This window comes from Herpailurus yagouaroundi, unplaced genomic scaffold (genome assembly GCF_014898765.1).
Source record: "Herpailurus yagouaroundi ecotype Mexico unplaced genomic scaffold, PumYag 180, whole genome shotgun sequence".
Classification (NCBI taxonomy): Eukaryota; Metazoa; Chordata; class Mammalia; order Carnivora; family Felidae; genus Herpailurus; species Herpailurus yagouaroundi.
The window spans coordinates 16,933,938-16,949,943 of record NW_024412411.1 but is presented as its reverse complement, the minus strand read 5'-3'; the positions used below and the strand labels follow the sequence as shown (position 1 = coordinate 16,949,943).

General features: G+C 37.7%; 1 protein-coding gene across 2 annotated transcripts in view; it reads left to right on the top strand.

Annotated features, from left to right (window-relative positions):
• Nucleotides 1-16,006, top strand: part of CTSC (cathepsin C) — a 38,267-nt gene that overhangs the window by 957 nt on the left and 21,304 nt on the right. Inside the window, exons 2-4 of one of the 2 annotated variants that reach the window (XM_040489582.1) lie at nucleotides 1,069-1,214; nucleotides 7,373-7,457; nucleotides 9,754-13,399. In XM_040489582.1, coding sequence (XP_040345516.1) covers nucleotides 1,069-1,214; nucleotides 7,373-7,457; nucleotides 9,754-9,764 — 242 coding nt within the window. In that variant the 3' untranslated portion in view covers nucleotides 9,765-13,399. Of the gene's footprint in view, nucleotides 1-1,068; nucleotides 1,215-7,372; nucleotides 7,458-9,753; nucleotides 13,400-16,006 lie in introns of those variants that run through there. The other variant, XM_040489581.1, reaches the window with a different exon arrangement.

The following is a 16,006-nucleotide window of genomic DNA, read 5'->3' as shown; positions in this document are numbered from 1 at the left end:
GATATTTCATTTGTCCTCAGAGAACATAGCTACCCTGAGGACAAAGAATTTAGAGAAGGGAGAAGAAAAAACACACAATCTCTGTCAAAAGAGGCACTCTTGTTCTGCCCAAACCCTTACCACCCTGTGGCATGTGCAGAGTGAGGGAAGCTCTCTGCCTCAATTTCCTTGTCTCAGCAGGAAAAGATTGCCAGGTCATTTGTTACTAAAACAGACCTATTCAACTATTCCAACTCCAGATGACTGTGTGGCATTTTGTAATCCTGGGCATTATAACCACCTTCAGTTTTAAAAGTTGAATTTGAAGGTCCCAAGCAGAAGGAGAACTGTTCTGTCACATGCAGTCTCCTATTTCAGAGTATTCATCTGAAACCTGGAAAAACTAAAGTGTGAAGCCCCCAGATGGACACAGCAGAACCCTTTCAGACAACCTCTGCTTATAAATCGTGCCTTTGACTTTAATCTAGTAAAGACACATGTAGATCCGAGCTCTTATCTTCTGAAGGTTGAAAGCTTAGTTCCTATTGGCACAAACTAGCTTTATAGGATAGAAACCTTGAGTTTGCCTAATAGCGTGGAAGGATTCAGATTATGAGGTTCTGAACTGCTAGAGCCATTGAGAAAGACACCCCATTTCTTCCCTAAAGAGATCATTTCCTTTGTCCTTGTGATATGATAGCAGATCTTTTATATTTTACATTTTCCATTTTTTGACTACCATTTCGTATTCTACCCATTTTTGGCTGTCATTTGAAACATCCCTATTCCTCCTTTTCTTCAGTGTTTGGATGCTCTGGGAAGGTAGGGCTGTACTTTTGGGGGACTCTCTTGGTGGGCCACTGGACATATTTCTGTCTTTTGAGCCTTCACTTCACTGGTTTTCCCGAGACACCTGTGGGAGTGTACAGGATGGAGACTCTGATATCTTCACAAGCCAGACTGGTCCAAATCCGGTGGCATGAAAGGAAAGCAGCTTAAAAATCATGGAAATTCTAGAGACTTCCCTGCCATTTGCAGTCCAAATAATTTTCCTCTGTTGTGCATTATTATTTATTTATTTATTTTTAGGACCACCAGAAAAAAAGGTAGTGGTGCACCTTAAGAAGTTGGATACAGCATATGATGATTTTGGCAATGCCGGCCATTTTACCATCATTTACAATCAAGGCTTTGAGATTGTGTTGAATGACTACAAGTGGTTTGCCTTTTTTAAGGTTAGTTTTGTTGGGAATGCATTTGTATTTTCAGTGATTTGATATCTGAAGCTTCTTCTAATCAGACTCTCAGAATTTTAATTTTAGATTAAGAAGATAACCAGAATTGACACCATTTTTCCCAAGAGATATTAGATGGTGTAATTTTGCCACTTTATTTAAAATTGTGAATTCAGTAAATTAAAAAGAGCTGTGTTTGAATATGTACAACCCATCTGTATTGAAATTTACATTTCGGTAAGTATGACTAAATTTATTTATTACTACACCTTTACTTTTAAATGTTGCCTTAGTCACTTGGCTCTGTACTGAATGTGTAGGAAAGATATGGGCATTATAAATTTCTTTTTCTTGGAATTATTACCCTACCCTACCATTGCTTGTTGACTCTGAAAAATTGATGACACATTCCTCAACTTAATGATGATGGATGGGTTATGTCCCAATACACCCATTGTAAATGGAAAATGTGTTTGATTCCTATCAAACATCATGGCTTAGCCTGCCCTACCTTGAACATGCTCAGAACACCTAAATTGGCCTCTAGCAAAATCATCTAACACAGTCTATTTTATAGTGTGTTGACTATTTCATTGAATTAATTGAATACTGTAATAAAAGGGAGAAACAGAATGGTTGTAAGTGTATCACTGGTCCACCCTTGTGATCGTGGGGCTGGCTGCTACTGTTCAGCATCACAGGAATGTTTCCTACTGCATAGTGCTAGCCTAGGAAAAAATCAAAATTCAAAGTCCGGTTTCTACTGAACGTGTATAGCTTTTACACCATATGTATGTGTGTAGCTTACCAAAGATGGTAAGTTGGACCACTGTAAAGTCCAGGACCATCTGTGTTATAATGTACTAGATGTATTAATGTGAATAACTGCCTTTAGTGAGCTGAGACAAAGAGATAGAGAGCGTGAGTTATGCCTTGGGCTGAAGTAAAATGTAGCTCCGCCAGTCCAACCTGTGTACTTCTTTCACTGGGGAAGAAGCATTGTCCGTTCTTGTATTTTAACACCTTGCTTCCCGTTGCATACATATGCTGAGGTATAATAGCTTATTTAGCACAGATTTCAGTCCATCCCAGATAACTTTCTGAAGTTGGAACTTTTCCTGTTGGCAGAGTATTAACTGCTGTAAGTGAATTGAGGACACAAGCCTGAGACTCGCTGTTTCTTACTATAAATAGAGTATAAACAAAAACAGACTTGCATGGAGTAGGGTTTACAACTTTTGGAACATCTGGTAAGAGTTGGCCAATTACAGGGATCTGTGGGAAAGTGGGGAATGAATCTGTTTAGGATGATGAAAGACAGGGGACTAACAAAAGAGTCACCTCTGAATTTATTGTGATTTTTCTAACCTGGCTTGTGATTTAATCACTGGGCTATGGTGCTACATCTGAGCCAAGTATATTTCTTAGAATAACAACTTTCCTTTTTTTTTTTTTCCTTAACCTTGAGAATCCCTCTTTAACATGAAAAAAGGGAAGAGAGACCAAGAGGAAAAACTTATCCCCCTCGCCTGTATTAGCTGGTTTGATACTCAGTGAGAACTGCTGGTCATGTTTTTTAGTTGGAACCCATGCTTGACCATTTATGAAACGTTTTAATATCACCCCTGGATACTATGTATTTAAAAAAATAGTATCTGTATGAATTTTTAAAATTGTGATACATAGGTGGTAAGCATAATTCACTCTGAATATAATTCTTGGTCTGCTTATTCATGAGCCTAGGGCTTTGCAGACTCCTTGTCGGTACTCTGCTATAGCCCTTCAAAAGTTCTTTGCCTTTGAGGTGAGAACCATTTGCCTATGGAATCAATGTACAAGGAAAGACCTATTCAAGCTAGTTGTTGACTATGTACTCTACCCGCCTCCCCCTTGTCCTTTTTTGCCTGACACTTGGTAGACACTTAGTTGGTAATTTGTTTAAATACTGAAAATGAATCCATGAAGTGGAATTCACTTGAGAAATAGGAGGTTGAAGTGTAAGATGGGAAGTTGCATACAAATAGATGAGTAAGTAAAATAGTTTTACCCATTTGGCTTAGAAAAGTTTTCTTTCTTCCCTTCTGTAGAATGGGAGAAACTGTTGGGCAAACTTCTAAAGTCAGCATTTAATTGCCTGAGCCATAACCAGAAATAGATCTGAGCAGTTTCCTTTTATTAATATTTTTCCATCAGTTTGTCTGCTCTCAGCTTAAATAAGAGTCCAAAGCTGGTAGGTACAGAGGGGACAGCTGGTGGCTGGAGGAGGAATCAGAATGCCTTTTTGTATTTCCCTTGAAATTACAGTGTAAGCACATTGGGTATTTTTCCATAACCTCAGAATGTTAAGTCATGGGTCAGTAGAGAGCCACTTCATAAAGTCAAATAAGGTTTTAAGTGTACTCAACCACAAGTGGGAAGAATCAATACATACACTGTTGTTGGGTAGACCCCTACTTAATCACAGGCTTCTGGATGGCATTCTCTGATTAGGAGCAAGAATAGGAAGAGTGTTCTTGCATTAACTGATTTCAGTATATTTTTTGAAGTGCTTTTTTAAACAGAACCATTATCAGGGCTGTATTTTCCTGCTGAGAAATCAGTCACTCTGACTGGTCAATAGTTAAGTTTTGTGATAGGATCATAATTTTAATAAACAGTAGAATATACATAAGATACTTGGTTTTAAAATTTCTCTTAAGCTAATCAAGCAGTTCTAGATAAACATGTTTTGCAGAGTGAAAGAATCTATGCTCTTTTGGCAAATCCAAGTGACAGAGTAATGGGGAGCTGAGTTTTAAATTTAACAAAAATTATAGAGTGGAATTGACTGTAGATAATAGGAAAGGCAAATATTTTTGGTGACACTGGCTAACACAAAAAGCTTGCTGGATTTTTACCATAAGTATCAGGGCATTTCCTGCAGAAGTACCAAATTAGGTGTCTAATTCAAGAAAAACACAAACGTCTTTTTTTAATAAGATTTCTTTTCTTTTTTTTTAAATTTTTTTTTTTTTACTCTTTATTTTTTATTTTTGAGACAGAGACAGAGCATGAACAGAGGAGGGGCAGAGGAGGGAGACACAGAATCTGAAACAGGCTCCAGGCTCTGAGCTGTCAGTACAGAACCCAACACAGGGCTCGAACCCACGAACTGTGAGATCATGACCTGAGCCGAAGTCGGACACTTATCCGACTGAGCCACCCAGGCACCCAATAAGATTTTTTTTATTTATTTATTTTTTTTAAGTTTATTTTAAGAGAGAGGAGGAGAGAGCAAGTGTGTGTGAGCAGGGAAAGGGCAGAGAGTGCGCGAGAGAAAATCTCAACCAGGCTCTGTGTAAGTGCAGAGCCCCATATGGGGCTTGATCCCATGAACCATGAGATAATGACCTGAGCTGAAATCAGGAGTCAGCTGCTTAACCATCTGAGCCACCCAAGCACCCCAACCAAAAACCTGTTAATGTCACAGAGCTTTGGTCATTTATTCTACAGACTTAGAAAATATCTTTTAAATGAAAATTTATTTTTGAAAAGGTAGAATTATCAAGATGTAAGCAGTATTTGTTATTTAGAGTGTCTCATGTAAACTACAACGTGGTGTTCAACCTACCACTGTTAAAGAAATACCTGACATTTTTGCCATGAATATCTACTATCTATATGTTCTTAGTCTGCAAATCAATTGGATTCCCAGATCTCTATGTTGACTCATACTAGGCCCTACCACTTGTTTCCTTTTGTCCTTTTCAGATATGCCTTCATTAGATTACATATTTGCATTAGATTGTTTCTTGTTGCTGTTAGCATTTGTTGAACAGGTGATGCATGTAGGATATTGTTAGCTCTGTTCCACGCAGCCCAGTAGGGCCGACAGCTTCCACATCATTCTCCCTGCATTCCAACTTTGAAGCAATTGTGATACCACTACTGTTGGTAGGAATTTGCTTTATTTAGTTCTCAAGCCTCACCTGGAAGGTGGGCATTTTTCATAATCTAAGTTTTTGTAAGCTGTTTCTTTTCCCCCCTTGGTTTTAACTGCTTGAGAAATTGGGAGTGAAGTGGGGATAATCTGTTGTTGAATAGGACTTCAAGCTAGATAAAAAGCTTGAAAGGAAATAAATCTGGACACTGAATTTTCATTCCTGGATAGTTTGAATTTGATAGGAAGCACTAGGTATATATTCTTAAAAGGTATATTTTTCTACTCCCCTTCCTGCATACATACATTCAATTATCTGAAACATTATGGGGAGTTACAATCTCAGATGTATTTAGGGCTCACCTGGGCAGATACCTAAGCATTTGAAATGACTGTAATGTAAAACAGTAAGGAGTAATAAGATCAATGGCAAAATGGAAACTGTCTTAGAGGCATTCATACTCAGTTTTTTAAAAAAACAGTGTACTGGCCAAAGTAAATGACAGGACTATCTGCAGGCTAGTTTCTAAGAGTTATCAAATTTAATAGCATTACCATTGGCTTATAATTGGTATGCCCAACAAATTTGTATCCCTTCAAAGTATCTGCAGATCAAAAGCAGCCAACCTCTTTTTTTTTTTTAATTTGTGTGTGTGAGAGAGCGACAGAGAGAATATCTTTTTTTTTAATTTTTTTTTCAACGTTTATTTATTTTTGGGACAGAGAGAGACAGAGCATGAACGGGGGAGGGGCAGAGAGAGAGGGAGACACAGAATCGGAAACAGGCTCCAGGTTCTGAGCCATCAGCCCAGAGCCCGACGCGGGGCTCGAACTCACGGACCGCGAGATCGTGTTAACTGACTGCGCCAACCACGCGCCCCAGAGAGAGAATATCTTAAGCAGGCTCTGCTCCATGCTTAGTGCAGAGTGTGATGTGGGACTCAATCCCATGACCCTGGGTTCATGACCTGGGCCAAAATCAAAAGTCAACCAACTGAGCCACTCTGGTGCCCCCAAAGCAGCCAACCTCTTGTATGAAAACAGAATATAACAAAACAGGATGTTAAATAATGGCTGACTATGTGTTGGGTGGATAAGTGTTTTTTTTTTTTTTTTATGCTTTTATGTACTTTATTTTTTATCATCACGTGTAAAGCTCCTCTGTACCGCATCTTCTCTAATGGCACAGAGGAAGGAAGTCCTATGAGCGAAACTGAGTTCCAAAGAAAACCCTCAAGTTAAATAACCTTTTCCTGCTTCCCATTTCACTTTCTCTGAGGCTGCAAAAAAGGAACAGTAGAGCAGGAACTCAGACTTCATTTTGAAGATTAAGCCACTCACGGGTGGAGAAGATGTGTTGAAGAGAAACTAGTCTTCTGACTGAAAATTTTATTTTAGGCCTGGCAAGCAAACCTTATTGATCTCTAACTGCGTTTTTGTTTGCAACCCACTAGTCTTGGTGGAACTTGAAGCTAAAAAAGACTTCCATGGTTCTTTCTTTCTTTCTTCTTTTTTTTTTTTTTAAGTTTATTTATTTTGAGAGACGACTGGGGAGGGGCAGAGAGAGAGAAAGAAAAGAAAGAGAGAGAGAGAGAAAGAAGAGAAAGAAAGAAGAGAAAGAATGAATGAATCTCAAGCAGACTCTGCACTGTCCGCATAGGGCTTGATGTGAAGCTCAAACTCACAACTGAGATCATGACCTGAGCCAAAACCAAGAGTCAGATGCTTAACCGACTAAGCCACCCAAGCGCCCCTTCCATGGGTATTTCTATATCAGGTTGGCTCTTGAAACGAGTGGTATGTTGGGAAATCCATACCAGGGAATTTATTTGCACATTTTGTGTGCTAGTGACTTGTAAATTTCAAGCTTGTCACATCAGCCAGAAATGTCAATCATGTTTCTACAGTTAAGAATTTGGGAATCTTGTAATGTTTTTTTTGTTTTTTTGTTTTTTTGTTTTTACTGTGCTTTCTGGGTTCATTTTTAAGATCTAACAGTTTAGCTTTTAGAATACTTGTTTTTAGCCTAATTTACTTGTTTTAGTATAGATTTAGCATACTGAGATCCAGATGTTGTCTTTTTTTTTTTTTAATTTTAACAACTTGAGATTTACTCTTGAGTATTTCATTTTATGGAAAGAATCAGAAATTTAACAATCCAAGCCTAGTTTTGTTTTTTTTTTCATGGTGATGCTTAATTGTAACAATGACTTAGTTTACCATTGTGAACTCTTCATAGGATGTCACTGATTTTATCAGTCAGTTGTTCATGCAGCTGGGAACTGTGAGGGTACATGATTTGAGACATCTGAGGAACAAACTGGGTGAGCTCCACTGAAATTTTTAACTTACTAAAGAGCCAGCTTCCCTCCTCCGTGGTGGCTTATGCAAATTACTATTTGTTTATTCATCTGGGAAAGGGAGATGAAGACTGGAGAGATTAGGGTTTTCTTATACATTTCTTGCTTGAGCCTGCTTCTTGCTTTGCTACTTCTTACCTGCCTGCACTATTTTATGTGAGTGATCTTTCACTTTAGTTTATTCTGTTTGCAACACATCGAATTGGTTGTCGCAAGTATGATGCTCATAACATAAGCAGACATGAACCCAAAAAGGTAGAGACCCAGTTAAGAAAAAGTTAGCTCACAGTCACTAAACTTATTTGAAGTAGTTACACTGCCTCAGGTTGCTCATTTTTTTCCTAAAAGACTCCAGAGGGAACCATGTGAAGCTATGGCATATTAGGTCTGTTTTCTAGTAGAGAGGGTGGCTCTTCCAGAGAAATTCATCTGCCTGGCACTCATCACTGTGAGACATCACCCATCTTTTGAAACTGACTCCTTTTCAGAACAGAGACTACTGACTAGGAATAAGAGCGTCTTTTTCACTTTTGACATTCTTCTCACACTTAGAAAAGGTGTTTTTTAAAATTTTAATCTTATTTTAGAGTGCACGTGTGTGCGGTGTGAGCACAAGCAGGGGAGGGGCAAAGGGAAAGTGAGAGAATCTCAAACAGGCTCCTTGCTCATCACAGAGCCTGACATGGAGCTCAATCCTACAACCCTGTGATCATGACCTGAGCCAAACTCAAAAGTTGGATGCTCAAGAGACTAAATCACCTAGGCTCCCCAAAAAGATGTTTAAATCATTACTCTCACTGGATCCATAAATTTAGAGGTCTTAAAACTTTTTATGGAAGGGGCGCCTGGGTGGCTCGGTTGAGCATCCAACTTCTGCTCAGGTCGTTATCTCATGGCTTGTGAGTTCGAGCCCCAGATCGGGCTCTGTGCTGATGGCTCAGAGCCTGGAGCCTCTTCAGATTCTGTGTCTTTCTCTCTCTCTCTCTGCCCCTCCCCCACTCACATGCTGTCTCTCTCTGTCTCTCAAAAATAAATAAACATTAAAAAAAATTAAAAAACTTTTTATGGAAAAAGGGTGGTTAGAGAGTAAAGTTGATAGGGACTTAACTGTTCCTTGCATTTTTTTTTTTAAGATTTTATTTTTAACTAATCTCTACACCCAACATGGGACTCAAACCTTCAACCCTGAGATCAAGAGTCTCATGCTGTACTGACTGAGCCAGCCAGACGCCCTACCATTCCTTGCATTTTAACACAATATTATTTCCCCTTTCCTCTTTCCCTACTTCCTTTACTTAGCTCCTAAGTAAAAAAGAGCTATGAAAAAGGGAACTGGGATAAGTGTTGAAATTTCCATAGCTTTATCCTTATCAGTGTTTTCCAAACTGTTAACAGACCCCTAGTGGCCCACACATGTGCTGGGTAGGCTTACTCATCACTTGTCACTGTATCTTGTTAAACTCCAGAGGTTGTTCTAGGCAGCCACTATTAACAGATCAAAGTGAAAATTAGAGCTGAAATTAATAAGCTCTTTTTTCCCTGAATTCCTGGTAGTTGAGTAAGTATAGATTGTGTAGTTTCCCTTCTTTCAGAATCTCAGGATCTTTTATAGAGTGGATGGTGGTAGCTTTGGAGGAAGACAAAATAGGAAACTTGCCCAAAATAAGCTACCCGTTTTTTCCTCACAAAAAATAAGGTATCTTCAGAATGCAGTTGACAAAATTCTGTCTTAAAACTCTCTCTCTTCCTAATAATTAAGGAATGCCTCTATTAAAAGATAAACCCCCTTAGTGTTTGCTCTTAGTAAGTGGGATAAATAGAGGGATAAATACCTGGAAATACAGATCAAAGCAGCATTAAGCCTCCATTTAGGTTTCGTAAGGAATGCATGGTAACCTATCTATCTAGGATGCTGGATTGGCCTGTTTCTTTTAAGTATATTTCAAAATTATATTCGATTCATACAGTGGTAGTTGATTTCAAATGCCTCTGCATGTGCTTCTTGAGCATGTTGGCTGCATGCATGATACATGTTGCTTAAGCTTTCAGCTTTGGAGAATGGCAGCTTTTGTGAATGTCTTAAATAGCATTAAGATTTACCAGCATTTCAAATACTAGCACTGTTGTTTTTTTTTGTTTTGTTTTGTTTTTTGAGGGGGTTTTTCTTTTTTTTTCTGAAAAGAAATTAATATGATTAAACATTCTTAAGAGACCATCTGATTCTGGTTGGCTTGTAACTCTAGTTTTTATTGTCTTTTAGTTATTAAATAGAGCATCTGTTGAGGGGCTCTTTTAAAACAACAACCAAAAACAGACTTTGGGGCTAAGAGGCAGAGCAGCATGCAGCCGTGGACCTTCTTACCTCTAACAGCTAGCCGAGGCCTCTAGCAACTACATTCCCCTTCTGGAGTCTTTCTGTGCATGTAAAATGCTGAGGAGTCCTGGTGACCTACCTCCAAGGCAGCTGCCCTCCTGAACCATTTCCCTGGAAAGCAGCAACCGCCATTTTGAAATGTGAACAACCAGAGACTACACAGGAAAAAGAAAGACATCTGGAAGTCTTAGGTGGCTTCACCATTCAACCTTTGAATGAAAGGAACTATATGAAACTCGAGTTTTTCCCTTTTGAATATTTTTCTGTTGAAATGATTTTTCCAAACTCATTAGGATTTGAATTTTGTGTTGTATTTTGTTCATAGTGCAAATTTTATTCCCAGTTAAATTATCTTCTTGTGTGCCTTTCTTTCTTTAATTATCTTGACGAACCACAGGACCCATTGTAAGGAGAAATTAATGCTTCAGGATATCTTGAGATGCACAGATGTAAAGGGTAGAAAGATCATTCTACAGAAGACCTGTTTGGGGGACAGGTTTCTGAGATAAGTCAAACCACAGAAGGGTATCCTTGTAGATCATAGGCCTGTAGTACCCTAGCTAGAAAGATGGGGTGATTAATACATTTTTTTGTCTGTTTTTTTGATTAGGTCCCAGTTTTGTACTAAGAACTTGACATATATTACCTTACAAGATCTTATGAAGTAGATATTACTAGCTTCATTTTACAGATAGGGAAAATTAGTCTCTTACTGGGCATCTAATTGTAAAATGACAGGGGCTAGCCTTTCAAGCCTGAGGACCTCCCTGGGGCTAAAGGATAAAAGAAATAATGGTACTTGAGTGACAGACATTTCAGGGGATTTTTTTCTGGAGACTCCCAGTTCATAAGCATCATGAATGTTTAATGGAATGAAATACGCATTGCATTGGCTTCTTTTGAAATGGTTTACAGCTTATGTTTCCTTACCAAATTAGGCTATTCTCTTTCTTTCCTAAACCAGGGTCCTTTCATTCAAGATGAAAACTTACCTTCTCTCCTTTCGTGTTCTTAGAAAGGAAGGTTCTGAAAAACGTCACATTAAGTAACCTTGCCTAGTTGACTTCTCTTAATTACACTGTTGTTCTTATTGATTGCTATCTTTTAGCTCTTTCCTGCTAAACAGTGGACTAGTTTCCTGCTCAGTTGTTCAGAATTGATGAATATCAGCCTCAGCAGGCTGAAAATTTGGAACCATACCTAGTCCCTATTTTCTGGAGGGCTTTTCTCTTGTATCTGTGCTTGAATGGAAGAATCTCTAGATATCAGATTTTTATCATTTTATTGGTTCAGAGAACTTTTTATGACCTCTGAGTGGCCACTGGTCTGCTATTCTGGAAAGGTTATGTCTTAAAAAGGTGAAGTAACTGTATACCCAACTACTTCTACCTGGATACTTTTATCACCCTACCTCTGGACCTGATAATTCATTACTCGGGGCCTTGATGCCACCTCTGTGAGACCTTCCCTAGCTCTCTCCATTGGTGAGAGAACTGCCATTGTTTTGGTTCACATCGTGCTTGCAGTTGCCTCTGCTCAGGTAATTCTGCATTAACTGCTGTAATGGAGTGATTTGATAGTGTGTCTTCTTCCATACTGAAAAGCTGTATGTCAACCTGTGTATCTTCAGAACCTGATTACATAGAACTTTATAAGTGTTTGGAAAACTGACCACACTTCTCTTGTCTTTTCAAAGACTTTTCACAAGTAATATCAGCTTACATAGATGTAATTCTTCTGTATTCCAGGAGCACAATCAGAAATGATGCTATGTTTATATTTCTGGTTCTGTGCCCTAAAAATACATATCAGGTTACCTGTCTCCAGGGTTCTAAAAGAGTTGTATTTTTCAAACTAATTTTCAGGATGTAAAGTGACAAAGCAGCTAATGTGTGTAAGAATGTATTTAATATGGAATTTGAAACCACCTCTACGAAAGTTTTTTTTTTTTTTTCCTATTTCTCTGAGAAACTTTGCATCTAAATGTTTTGCTAATGGAAAAGAAGACTTGGTAGGTACAAAATTACAGATACTCGTGTTAGCAGGTGTCCTAAAATAATACCGCTTTGCATTTTCTGTCACAATTGTTTGTCTGCTCTGATCTTTAAACTCTGAGGGCAGGGATCAACTCTGTACTACTAACCATTTTATTCCCTTTGTATAATGTGATGCATGATAAATAATAGGCCTTCAATAAATGTAGAAGAAAGAAAATTGAATAATATATCATTGTATTGTCTTGTTTTATTGACATGTTTCTGGGTATATTGTTACCTTTATGTACTTAAGAGTCTGTAGTGGACCCTCAGGCCATATTTGTTGAATTGGGGTGGTAGAAAACAGTGGAGGATTTTAGATTTTATTCTGTTCATTTATTTACATTTTAATTTTTGTATGAGACTAGAAAAACCAAGATAGGGCTCAAAGTTAAAAACAGTAAAGTTGTAACTTTGAGAATTACTAAAAACTAAGTTAGCTGTCGGGGTAGATAGCTTTATGATGGCAGATTCCGCACAGCCTGGAGTGCTGTGGGCTGTCCTGTTCCTTCCCCCATTTCGGTACATTGAGAGGCACCAGCCAAAGGTTAGATTAGGTGAACTCTCAGATTTGTTCAAATCTCCCAGTTTAAAAATTTATGAACGAGGAAGTGAGGAATGAGCCAAGAGATTTTGACAACTGTATTGAATGATAAATTGCTATTTTAACTAATTCTAGAACCTATATTTTGGTTTAACCTGAATGTGTTTTAAGCACTGGAAATAAATGAATTCACTTCCACATACAAATCTGTCTTTACTTCAGTAAAATCCTGGAAGGTATTTGGTTACAACCACTGTAATGATTTCTTGGCAGTTTCGAAATTCATTGAAATTCAACTTTTCAAACAAATGGTTAAATCTAGTTAGGTAGAAAGCTAGAGCTAATCCTTGAAGCTGGCAGAGGGGAGTTTGTTTCTTTCTGAGGAAATATGTGGTACTCTTGGGTACGTCTGGGAAAATAACAACTTAGTAAAAATGTGCCTTGTTTTCTTTCGTTGATGCTTTTTACACTCCAGACCTGACAGCAAATGAAAGCAGTTAATCTGTATACAGGAAACAGGGCAGAACTCAAGTAAACATGTTTTGTTATTCAGTATTGCTGGAAATGTACTATCTCTGCATATATGCTTTACCATTAAATCATTGAGCTTCACGCCAGGTGTCTTTTCCTGAAATGTTGAATGATCTTGATGGATAAGACATGGTTCTCCAAATTTTTTGTCATGTATTCCACAGTGTGTAAAGGTACATTTAAAATATTATATACGTGTACTGCCGTACTGATGTTTGCTATCAAACACATGAGGTAATATTAAATGATTAAATATTTGTCACAAAAATGGGTTTTGCCAAAATATATTCCACAATGATATTCTTTGAAAATAATACAAAAAGCATGCTTCATTATCATAAGAATCCGTTACCTATAATTTTCATTACTGAAAGTTTTCCACATTTGGAAGCACAATTTTCTAATTAAAATCTTTAAAAGATGTTAGTAGTTTTGATCCATTTTATTAAAAGTATGAAAGTATCACAGGTTTAGTAAAGTCTGGAAGTCCTGTTGGGTATTAGGGGTGGTGACAGTTTAATGGACTATTTTTTTTAAATTGGGGTAGAGCTAACACTGTTCTGATAGTGTCAGATTCGACAGCTCTCTGTTATACCATGCTCACCACAAGTATAGCTAGACAGATTTTAAGTGAAACGTGTTTTATTGGTAACTAAGATTAAAAACTGAACACTGCTGTGATGGAACCATTAGAAAACATCTGATTTCAGAAACTTGTATTTGCCTGACAACTTCTACCAGGAACAGGGCAAAGGTAAGCTTTGTCAGTATTCTTACGTCTGCTTATATTAGTATTTGCAAATTGGGGTTCCTCTGCAAGTATTTTAAGCCACTTTGTTTGTGAAAATTGGCTTCATTAAATCAGATAGGTACAGAAATTAGTGTAAGCAGGCCCATGTAAAAAGGATATCCTGTGTCCTACCCATCACATGTGTAGCACACTGTGCCTGGCAGGTGAACTTCTGACCTTGACACTGAGCGGTGGCATCGGTTGCTTTGTAAATTAAAGAACAGTGGAAGTTGTTTCTCAATTTTATTTGTATATAATTACAAATGTAAAAAAAAAATGTTTTTCCCAATGTTCTAATGGATCATCTTTCATCTCATTTTGGAAACCACTGGTTGACAACCAGTATCAACTGTTCAGGTGACAGATTGGGCTTAGTGTTTAAGTTCTTTGATGGCATAGTTACATCTTAAAACAACTTCTGTATCCCCCGTGGTAACAGATAATCATACTTCTGTTGCTTGTTTCATGTTCCTAACTTTTTAAACTCATCAAAGTTACAATGTCATCTTTATCCTTCAAAGGTATCCAGTGTTGTAGGTATCATTCCCACTATCAGGTGAAGAAATTGGGGCTCTTTAGTTGTGGTTTGCTGAAGGTTACATGAATTATAAGTGGCAGAACAGGATTTAAAGGGCAAAGCCCTTTTACGAGACTGCCTATTTCTGATAGCCAGTGTATTACATAAAAGTTAAGTATTCAAATATTTGCCAAGTATATTAATCAGGGAAACCATGGAACAAGGTCATTTTAAACTTCTAAAATATCCCAACCTGTTCTTTTTCAATCAGTTAAATACGTAACAGTAATGATAGTTGATGAAATGAGTGGGAGCTTGAAGAGGGGTTTGAGAATGTTTGGCGACCTTGGGTAATTTTGAAGAAGCAAATGGATAGCTAGTAAATCCTAGTAGTTTTCTAAACCTAAATGCTAGCGTGTGGAATTTACATTTTATGAAATTATCTGTTGAAATTGGCGTGAATGAATGGAAACTTAAATTACACCATCTGTGCAGGATGGTATTCGGACACTGATGTTTATATAAATGAAATAAATGAAAACCCTTAAAAATACTTTGGCTATATTTCAAGCTGGATAGTGTGGCCAAAACTTCAGCTTCTTAATTGGTAATAATGTCAGAATCACATAAGAACTATTTCACAATAGCAAAAATGACAGATACCGTGAGAACGTTCAAATCAAGAAAATAACATGAACAGCATGTGGTCCTTTCAAGGTATAAGGTACTGACTAGTCGGCTTCTAGAGTGCTCAATGCTTCTTCTACTGAATCCTGCACAGATTACATGGTATTACAACCCCGTCCTACCTTTTATAAAGTAATTTCAGGGTCTCTGTGATATCTTAGAAGCACTGCACTATTAATTACAAACTTCGTATCTTTTCTGAGTTTCTTGTGTTATTGCTAAAGAGGACTTGGCATTTGTTGTTCTTTCTCTTATTCATTTATTCACTCATTCCATAACTAATTGCTTCCTAATGCCAGTTTCCTACTTCCTGAATAAACAATCCTATTCTCACAGTGCCTTTTTTTTTTTTGAGGCGAGAACAACCTCATAAGCTGCTGTGAAAGTGAAATGAGTCAATATATGTAAAACAGAGTATATGAGGTGGAGTCTACCATCATCCTGATATTATAGATGAGGGTGCAGAAAGGATAAGTAACCTGCTTAGGATCACACAGACAGTAAGTGTCAGAGCTGGATATAGTCTAGGAAGTCCAGCCTGAAGACCATGTCTTTGACCTTTGCTCCCCATCAAAAAACCTTGGCAAAAAAAAGGTAAAAAGATTGAATTAGAAAATTACCATTAGGGTTGCTAGAGAATGTAAGTGGCCCTTACAGGGCTGTGAACAGCAATTTGGACTTTACTCTTGAGAGTCTGTTAATCTTCAACTTTTTTTTTTAAAGGAAACAGTGAATAAGTAATGATCCTATAACTTGTGAACCCATGTTTGAATTCTCTCCTCCATTTACTTTGCAAAGCATGTAATTTTTTTTTCTTTATGAAAAGAGTGATGCCTATTATCCCAAGGAATCCTTGTGAGGCTCGAATGATACAGATGGAAACTCTGCTGCATGGTTTCTTGGTATCTCCTCTCTGTTTTTGGAGTTGGCTAGTATGTTTACTTCTCTAGCTCTTTGTGAAAAGACAGACTATATGAAGTGGTGTGTGGTATTGGGAAGAGCCCTTGGTTTTTTTTTTTTTTTCTTTTTTTTTT